General features: G+C 59.1%; 1 protein-coding gene across 11 annotated transcripts in view; it reads right to left on the reverse strand.

Moving 5' to 3' along the window:
- The window catches only part of CFAP46 (cilia and flagella associated protein 46), a 95,897-nt gene extending 89,384 nt beyond the window's left edge, over positions 1 to 6,513 (reverse strand). For all 11 annotated transcript variants that reach the window (XR_011564359.1, XR_011564358.1, XM_070781157.1 and 8 more), the window contains exons 1-8: positions 6,378 to 6,513; positions 5,718 to 5,842; positions 5,433 to 5,564; positions 4,911 to 4,975; positions 3,867 to 4,031; positions 2,748 to 2,871; positions 2,222 to 2,316; positions 790 to 900 (exon numbers count right to left, since the gene is read on the reverse strand). Coding sequence is in view for 9 of the 11 variants with exons in the window: in XM_070781157.1 (XP_070637258.1) it covers positions 790 to 900; positions 2,222 to 2,316; positions 2,748 to 2,871; positions 3,867 to 4,031; positions 4,911 to 4,975; positions 5,433 to 5,564; positions 5,718 to 5,842; positions 6,378 to 6,426 (866 nt within the window). In the remaining 2 variants the exon portion in view is untranslated. The remainder of the gene's footprint in view (positions 1 to 789; positions 901 to 2,221; positions 2,317 to 2,747; positions 2,872 to 3,866; positions 4,032 to 4,910; positions 4,976 to 5,432; positions 5,565 to 5,717; positions 5,843 to 6,377) is intronic.
- Between the last annotated feature and the right edge of the window lie 3,447 nt (positions 6,514 to 9,960).

Here is a 9,960-nt window from a genome sequence, read left to right on the forward strand (position 1 = left end):
ATCCATCTGGACATCAAAAGTTATCTTAAAAGACCTAAAAGGTAAAACAAAGTGAAACAGCTGATAAACGCACTGGAGCAGGAGTGCTCAAATCCTGTGAGTCTACAGTAAAAGCATTTACAAACTACTCTATAAAAGCTGGGGAGAGAAAATGATTGGAAAATTAACAGAAGGAAAAAAGTGTTTGCAGATACGTGAATAGCCGTTCCACTCGGTCAGCAGCAGCAGGCCTGCCTGGAGGGGCAGGCATCCTGGTCGCTGGGTCCGCTCTGTCCCCAGAGCTCCCACCCCCCGAAACCTCAGGGAGGCCGTGTCCAGGGCCCAGCTGGACCTGCTCTGAGTTAGAGCTCGAGCCTGGGTGCATCCAGACCTCTCTTTCAGCCTTCCGCTCAGCCAGCAGCTCCGGGAACTCCGCCCGGGACAGAGCTCTGAGCAGCCCCCCAGCACTGGAGCAGAGAACTGATGACAGAAACCCCGGGCAGGGGCGGGGGGTTGTTCTTCCGCCAGCGGGACGACTCTTCAGAAGGTGTGCGATGGTGTGATAACTGGAAAAGCACTTGTGATTGGAAGTCAGTTGGACTTTTGAAAGCACAATACGAGATTGTGCAAACACATGCACAATCAGTGCAAACTTCAGGACAGAAGGACCAGAGAGAGGCAGCCCAGAGCCTCCACACGGCGGAGGCCTGCCCGGGGGTCACGGTTACGGTTTATTTTCGCTTTTCTTTCATGTTTTCCTGGAGCTGCCAAATGCTGGACACACATGGGAAACCGGAAGGACGCACTTACTTTTCCTCTCTGACTGAAGGAAAGCGCTGGTGGTTGTACTGACTTAAACGTCTGTAGGTGTCCTTCAGAATTTTGTTGACATCTTCAGGTAAATCATTTTGATCCAGTTTTCTAGAATGTAGATGAATTTAATCAAATATTAAGTAACAAAAAGATCCTGTCATATTTCTTTAAAATAAATTATTCTAAAACTAATTTAGTCTATGAACTTGTGTCCTCCACGAACAGAAGGCCTAGGTAACACCCCCTGCTTTCTCTCCGCCAGCCTGCTGGCGACCTCTCACAGCTCCTCTACCCGCACCCCCAGTCCAGCCTCTGTCTTCCTCTGTCACTAAGAACGGGCCCTGAGGAAGCGTGCACAAGCCACCCACCCAGATCCAGCCCCACACCAACAGCCCACCCGGGAGGCGGGGTCCTTCCCATCGGCTGGGTCCAACCCAGACCAGCTGCTGCCTCCCTCTGGACAGCTGTCCTGCCCACTCACACACCGGGACCTCCCCACTCACACGGACCCGGACCTCCCCACTCACTCACATGCACCAGGACCTCCCCACTCACTCACACACTGGGACCTCCCCACTCACACACACCGGGACCTCCCCACTCACATGCACCCGGACCTCCCCACTCACACGCACACTGGGACCTCCCCACTCACACGCACACCGGGACCTCCCCACTCACACGCACACAGGGACCTCCCCACTCACTCGCACACCGGGACCTCCCCACTCACACACCCGGACCTCCCCACTCACATGCACCCAGACCTCCCCACTCACACACCGGGACCTCCCCACTGACACACCCGGACCTCACCACTCACACACACCCAGACGTCCCCACTCACACACCCGGACCTCCCCACTCACACACACCCGGACGTCCCCACTCACACACCCGGACCTCCCCACTCACACACCCGGACCTCCCCACTCACACACACCCAGACGTCCCCACTCACACGCTGGGACCTCCCCACTCACACAACCCGGGACCTCCCCACTCACACACACTGGGACCTCCCCACTCACACTCTCGGATCTCCTCACTCACACACCGAGTCTCCACCGCCCCATTTCCTGCGTGTCCCAGCAGCGGGCCTCTGCCAGGCACAGTCCCTCCCTTGCACTCTCTCCCGTCCCATCGGGGTTTCACGCACAGATGCCCATCATTCTGTCAGCCTCATGGAAAGTCTCAGGCGTCCTCCGGCAGGGCTGTCAGAGGCACCTGACGTGACTGCTGTCCCCGCTTCCTAAAAGCCGCCCACCTCACTGCCTGAGGAGCACACCCACTCTGGCCGCCTCTCCGGAGCCTCTCAGCAGATGGAGGCAAGGTCGGGCCTGCCCTCCAGCCTGGCCGCCACTGCACACACACCCCGGCCTGGGGCACGGAGCCTCCTGAGCATCTGTCCCCACCCCAGAACACCTACGCTTTCAGCATATTAATGTGGAAAGTGACAGACAGGCTGGTAGAACTTCTCCTTTCTTCCTTTAACTGAAGCTCATCCATTAGCTCATGTCGGACCTGTTATAAGATGGAACAGAATATCAAGATTTAAACAGTTATGAAGAGGCCAGATATTGTGCTTAGCTATTATTTTGAAAATATCGCTCCTTTAAAAATGGTATTTGTAACTGACAAGTATTTTCTCATTTCATATGCTTTATGCTTAGTTTTGCACATATAATTTCAGTTGAATTTTATACATAAAATGAATAGGTGATGAACACTCTTTACGTACCCTGTCTCAGTAATTATTTTATGAAGTTTCTGCTAATTAAAAAAAAAAAACTCAGTGTGGTTAAAAAGGAAACGTTCAGTCACGAGGAAAGGAAAGGATGTGCTTGTCCTGTCTACGCCTGTGCGCCTGTGTGTGTTTCTATATCCCAACGGACGGTCTTGGCTGTTTTCAGACAAAATGACTTCTTTCTGTGTATGTGAATATCCCGACTCACCATCAGGGCAAACATCTGCCGGTATTTCTGCGGCACGTGAGCCTTGATGAACGGCGCTGCAGTGGCGCAGAGCTTGGCGGCCTCCTCGCTTTCCCCGGCCTGCAGGTAGCACTGCAGGAGCTCCCTGGGTGAGACAAGAACAGTGCGAGTCAGGCCTGGACAGCCACGGGTTCTGCCTCGGAGGTCTAATAACCAGACTGCATACGTGCGGGCTAAGTCACTTCAGTCGTGTCCAACTCTTTGAGACTCCATGGACTAAACCCCGCCAGCCTCCTCTGTCCAGGGGATTCTCCAGGCAAGAACACTGGAGTGGGTTGCCATGCCCTCCTCCAGGGAAGCTTCCTGACCCAGGAATCGAACCCATGTCTCTTAAGTCTCCTGCACTGGCAGACGGGTTCTTTACCACTAGCATAACCTGGGTTATCATATTTTTATCAACTTTATGTTTTACAAACTTCAGAAAGACACAGAAATTGGACAGCTCCTCACCCCATGCATGGTCTGGGGCTCACCTGACCGGCCCAGACCTAGAGTGCTGGCCCCCACTCACAAAGGGGCCGGGGCCTGTCTAGCTGTGATTCCGAGCACCTCAAACAACAGCCTTCAGAGAAAAGACATGGCTTTACTAATTTTCTGTTAAAGCTTCCCCAAACTGCCATAAGAGGTGAGAAACACCTGCAGACTCTGGGTTCCAACTTCAGGGCCGGCCCTCTGGGCCCTCTCGGCACCTGTGCAGTCGCTGGCTGCACACAGCGCCCCCCAGATACAGGAGAGCGTCACCAAGGCCTTTCAGCCCACCCGCCCGGCCAGGACCAGCTGCTGACACGGCTCGCTGTGGCCCCGCAGGGCCATCTGTCCCGGGGCTGGCATGCTGGGGGCAAGCCTCCCGAGGCGGGGCGCGCATCCCGGCTGGGCTGTCTGTTGCTGGAATGTCTACTTTCACAGTTTCTTCAGTTTTTGGGTTTTGAGTAGAAGCGCGCTTCCTGTGGTAACGCCTGTCTGCTCGGGGCACCGTGGTGCCTATCGCAGAGTTCAGAAACTTCTGCACACAAGACGCCCCAAACCTGGTTCCCAATTCAGCCCAGAGAGCAGAGGGGCCGGCGGGGGCGGGGGACTCACAGCATCAGCTCTGCCTGCCACTCCTTGTCCTCCTCCTCCGTCTGGCTGAGCGCGCTCACCATCTGGGCCAGGCTGGGGACCAGGTGGTGGCGGTAGCCAGGCTTGAGAAACGGCCTCACCATCTGCCAGTAGAGGACCGATGCGTTGTACACCAGGAAGTAGTACCTGCGGGGCCAGGAGGGGACGATGAGGCCCCCAGAGCCGCCCAGGCCTGCCTGAGGGAACCGGCTCGTGCTCAGCAGAGCAGCAGCCCCGCCCGGAGCAGCTGTGCTCCCCGCTCCAGCTCAGACCCTGCCGTGACCGAGGGGCACAGCACTGACCAGACCCCTTCCCGAGGGCACCCACCCCTCGGGCTCCGGGGCTCCAGGGCACAGTCACCCTGAAACACCCACTGTCCTCAGAGCTTCAGCTCGGGGTCAGGCCTCGCCCCCCCAGACATCCTGCCGAGGAAGGGTCTGTGGGGCTGGGCCCTGTACCCCCAGCACGGAGGAGGCCGTGAGACGCAGGGAGGAGGGACAAATAATCCCAGGGCTGACACACGACTCCTAGGGCTGAGTGAGTCCTCCTCACATGCGTTGTGTCAACACCAGTTTGTATGCACATTTAACAATTTCAGTAATACTTCTTTTTGATGACGGATTAACTGTGCCGGAGTTTCAGGAGAATCACCCCTCCAGATGCAAGGCTCTGGGCCAGGGAGAGTACAGGACTGTCGGGGGAGGGCAGGGAGGGGGCCCAGTACCAGTCCCCCAGAGAGGACCGAAAAGGAGACTCCTAGGGACTGGCCAAGGGTGAGGCTCCCACAGGGACAGCAGACAAAGGTCGTCTGCAGGTCACAGACTTGGCACAGGAAAGAGGATGCAGCCAGGGCAGACGTGGGTGCACGTGGCCCAGCTCCAGCGTTAGGAGACGTGAGCGCACGGCCAGAGCTGCAGTAAAGCACGAACAAAAGAAGACAGAACCCCGTCACCTACACAGACAGAGCCACCTGGCAGATTCTGGCTCAAACCTTCCAATTAGAAATGGCCGATCCATCGTGCCCACCTTGGTTCTCCTTTTGCAAAGTTGATTGCCTTCATATACTGAGTCACACAATTTTCAAATTCCTCCTAAAACCACATAAAGAATGCAGTTAGGTTGAACGGCCCACCCCCTCCCGGAAAGCCCACCCCCTGCTCCCGCCACACCCCCTCTGTGAGCAGGCATGACCATGCACCAGGACGCAAAGGTCAGAGGTCAAAAGGACACAAGCCAGACCCCAGGGCTTAGGGAAAAGCACAGATGGAAATGCAGCATCGCACTTTACTGACGATGAACCCGGTCACCCAACTCCCGACAAAACCACCCTGGAGGTGGGGGAACTGCTGCGGGGCGAGACGTGGAACTCTGAGGAGAATCCAAGGAACTCAGGGGAAATACAGCAGCGCCAGCAATAAAGTATTCAGCTCAGGACAGCAAACGAGCTATGGTGCCAGCAGACTCAAGGTCGTGTACTCCAAGGCTTCATCACTTAGAAGGAAGAGAATCAGGAGGACCCAGCACGCCGGGCTCAGGACCGCCTCTCACCATGTTTTCCGTGGACTTGGGGGCACACAGCTGGGCCCTGCACAGGTGCGCCCGGCCCAGAAACTGGGTGACTGGCCCCTTCACCTTGAAGTACATCTGGATGCAGTCTTCACTCACCTCCCGCTGCCCCATCTGCGTGAGAACAGAGCCCCGGGAGAGGCTGGGAGATGGAGCAGCCCTTGGACCACCCACCAGGGGCCCCCCACCCCGCTTCCCAATCCCAGTGTAAACTAGGAGATCGGGGTCCCCTGAAGCTGCCGCCCTAGGAGCCCTGGGACTGATCACCTTCAGGGCCTGCTCCGCACATACAACAAACAGGTCGGGGCTGAAGCTCTCTGTGGGGTCGAACTCGGACTTGCCCAGGTTGGCGGACTTAATCAACTGGTAAGCCCTCCTCAGAGAGTCAGCGTCTACCAGGACAGGAGTGAGGAAGAGGCGGTCATCAAGCAGCCACCGCCCCGCAGAGCAGCAGTGGGGACGGTCAGGAGGCCCCGGGGCTGGACTCGGGGCAGGCTGGGCCCCGCTGGTGCGCTCCTCTCCCGGGAGGAGCCCAGGGGCAAGGGGCCCCGAGCCCAGCCCCGAGAACCCCGCGGCAGCCCTGCGGCTCAGGCTTCGGGAGCCGCGCGAGGTGAGTGATTCTGAGGAACAGTTAGGAAAAACGAAAGCTTTCCTTTAAAAGGGCGCCTCAGTTTGCCCAGGTCAGACACATCCTCGAAGTGCTGGCTTCAAGGGGTCACTGGATCAGTAGGGCGGGGGTCATCAAGGTGGGGAGGGGGTCCTGGTAGGCCCTGGAGTCTCCCCAGGGGCTGGGATTCAGCGAGTCCCAGGGCCTCCCCGGGGGCAGGGGATCCCTCGGTCCCGGGGTGTCCCCAGGGGCTGGGATCCAGCAGGTCCCGGAGTCCTCCCGGGGGTCGGGGTCAGGGGGTCTCGACCTCCCCCGCCCACCCTGCTGGCTCTCGGCGCGGGCCAGCTCCTGCGTTATGACCAGGTCCATGGCGCCGGCGTCCGAGGTGCCCACTGCCCGAGGTCTGTTCGTTTTCTCTGTGCCGGGGCCTCGAGGTTGCCTAGCGACGGGGATGGACGCAGACTACGGGTCGGCGGCGGGACCAGACTTGTCGCGAGGCGCACCGCGCCGGCGCCCACCAGCCCCGCGGAGAGGGCCTGGGGAGGGGCCTGGGGAGGGGCCCGGCCCGGGCCGGTCGGGGGAGCCGGGCGGAGCGGGGGCTGCACCCTCGCAGGCGGGTCCGCAGCCCTGCCCCCGCCCCCGCCGCTGCCTGCGCACCTGGCCCGGCTGCAGACCGCAGCTGCCCCCGGTCCGCGCTGGATTCTGGGGGTCCCGGTTGGGTGTCGCTGGTCCAAGATGCCTCAGCTTCCGGCCCTGGTCGTCGCCTGAGCCCCTCCCAGCCCCGCAGAAAGCCGCCCTGTTCCTCAGCGTGCTCACTCACGTACCCTGCAAATAGTTGTGTGCCCCGGCGGGGCTGATCTGGGCCTGCGGGAGGGCAGGCCGCCCGCGTGGGGGAGGACACGACACCTCACCGAGCATCTGTGCGCCCCGCCGCACAGGGGAAGCGGGGAGCCTGGCCCTTGGTGGAGAAGGCCCGTCCCTGGAAGGGCGTTGGGGGAATGCCCCAAGCTCAGGGCGGTTGAGCTGAGGTCTGAAAGAGTGGACAGTGCTGGACAGAGGAGGGGTGAGGACGCCAAGGGAGTAGCCTCTGCCGAGGTCTGGAGGGCGGGTTCCCCTTCCTACAGCTTGAACCGGGGTGCTGGCGCCAGCGGGAGACTGAAGAGAGGGCGCGGGTGAGGATTGTCGTCCACCGGCAGCCGCGCAGGGTGAGGGCAGGAACGGAGAGCGGTCGATGGCTGTGGGGCTGGGGAGGGCCGGGGGCCCACACACCGCACACCCACGAGGCGGACAGGGCACGGGGTCACCCTGGGACGCTCTGGGAAAGGGTGGGTGTTGGAGGACTCAGGGGGGTGGCAGGCCTTCTGTCTGGGACAGGTGGATCAGGGCGGACGTTTGTGGGAGGAGAGGTCAGGGCTGGAGGTGCAGGGCTGTAGGGAGGTGCACAGAGGGGATGGGGTGCGGGTGAGATTGCAAAGGGGGAGCGGGGTCCGGAGGTAGCCCTGGAGACCCCTGGGCCTCAGGCAGCAGGAAGAGCTTCAGGGACACAGAAGGGAGACTGGAGAGCTGGTCAGGATGCCGGGCAAGGCTGGGTCCCAGAGCCAGGGGAAGGGGCAGGGAGGGGTCAGCCAGTCACATGAGGCCCAGACAGCGGTGAGGTCAGCTCTGAGAAGTCCTGTCGGCTTTAACAGCACCCAGGAGGAGGCTCAGGAATGGTGTGTCTCTAATAGGGCGGTGGGGGAGGGCGGGTGGGGGAGTGAGTATGGGGAGGAGCAGAAGTAAAGACTTGGATCCATAATTCTGTCCTGAAGTCCGGCTCCTAATGGGGAAGAGAGAGACTGGGGTGGGGAGGTGCTGTGGGGCCTTTGGGGTCTGGAGAGGGGTCTTTTAAAGGTTTATAAGACAACTGAGCACTTTTCAGGTTGATGGGCTTTTATCCATACACAAAGTGATCATGGAAGTTAAACATCCTGAGGCATCTACCAAACACTGCACCTACAGGATCAGCGCCACGGGACAGCAACTGTGTATCCTGACAGCCAACAGAGAAGGGCAGAAATGCAGCCTTTAAAACAGCATCAACTGCCGTGGAATAAATTTAACAAAAGATGCGTTAGTACTGATCCACGGAAAACTAGAAGCCCCCCGTGAGCCCCGAGCTCGTGAACCAAGACTGACCTGTGACCCATCCTTCTTTCCAGCCTGATCTTTCCTCTTGGCACAATCTCAGAGTCCCAGCAGCGCCTTTTGAAAATCGACAGTGATTCTGAAGTTTACATGGAAACACAAAGGGCCTGGAAAGAACAAAGGTGGGGGACGCACACTCCTGGATTTGGAGACTTACTCTAAAGCCGGGTGTTTCAAACAGTGTCATGTTGGTGAAAGACGAACAGACGACAGGACAGAACGGTTCAGAACCGAGCCGCACGCGCTTGCCAGATGCGCCATTTCAAGAGGGAAAGGCAAGTCTTGGCAACAAGGATGCCAGGACAGCTGGGCAGGGAGTGGCCAGGGACCCGCATCATGCCGTGGACAGAGCTAATTTGAGCTGGGCCACAGATAGACTTTGAAAGAAAAGTTTAAGTGGGTACAGCTCCTTGAGTAAAACAAAATACTTCGCCAGGAGAAGGGAGAGGGCGGCAGACAGGAGCAGTGGTCAGCCAGTGGGCGCCTTGCCTGGGAAGCTGAGGGAGACCAGGTGGTCTGGGGAGGGGTGCGCAGTGTGGAGGAGGGTGGGGGGGTTGAAAAGAGGCTCCTGTGCGACCTGGGTTGGGGGCTGTGAACCCCAAGTGGTACTGTCTCCCCTTGAGTCTCCCACAGGGCCCAGGCGATCACATCCAGGGCTAGAGAAGGTCTCCTGGGGCCCAGGGGGTGGGAGGCTGAAGGGGCAGGTGAGGGGCTGTGAGTGCTGGGCCAACGTGAGCAGGAGGGAGGGCCGGCAGGCAGTAGCGGAGCGGGGTCTTGGGGCCCCGCACGGGGCTGGGCCCTGGGGACATGGCCAGGGGAGCCCGGCAGGCCCACCTGGGAGGAGGAAGTGTCGTGGGCCCTTTGACAGTGGCCAAGGGGCACCAGAGCGGCTCTCCCACACTCATCCTCCTGCCTTCAGGGAGGTCTTCTCTCTCCTCCCCTCGTCCTCAGGAATCAACCCTGGTTTGGGCAGGCACAGGATGGCCCCGCTGCCCACCTCCCTGATGAGCAGTGTTCTGGTCACTGTGATGTGGCCTCAGGGGAGTGTGCTCACAGGGAGAGTGCCTTTCTTTGGCCCTTCCTTTGGTGTGCTGCTGGGGGAGTGGCTGTGACGACCAGGGCTTGAGCAGCCGTTTTGTGCCATGAGGAGGAGACCTTGGCTGGGTGATGGAGCCCAGTGTCCTCATGCCGGCGGCTGCGCAGGCAGGGCCCTCACGGGAGGGAGCAGCAGACTGCCCCCTTGCCGACACTGCGGCCCCTGTGTTTCCTGAGACGCCCAACTGACATCATCACCAGGGCTTCAGCTATGCCTGTGGGTGAAGGGTAGGGCCCAAACGCAGACCCCAGGGCAGCGGTCCACTGGTCCACTGGAGAAGGGAATGGCAAACCACTTCAGTGTTCTTGCCTTGAGAACCCCATGAACAGTATGAAAAGGCAAAATGATAGGGCACTGAAAGAGGAACTCCCCAGGTCAGTAGGTGCCCAATATGCTACTGGAGATCAGTGGAGAACTAACCCCAGAAAGAATGAAGGGATGCAGCCAAAGCAAAACCAACACCCAGTTGTGGATGTGACAGGTGATGGAAGTAAAGTCCGATGCTGTAATGAGCAATATTGCACAGGAGCCTGGAATGTTCGGTCCGTGAATCAAGGCAAATTGGAAGTGGTCAAACCAGATGGCAAGAGTGAACGTCAACATATTAGGAATCAGCGAACTAA

This window comes from Bos indicus, chromosome 26, assembly GCF_029378745.1.
Source record: "Bos indicus isolate NIAB-ARS_2022 breed Sahiwal x Tharparkar chromosome 26, NIAB-ARS_B.indTharparkar_mat_pri_1.0, whole genome shotgun sequence".
Taxonomy (NCBI): domain Eukaryota; kingdom Metazoa; phylum Chordata; class Mammalia; order Artiodactyla; family Bovidae; genus Bos; species Bos indicus.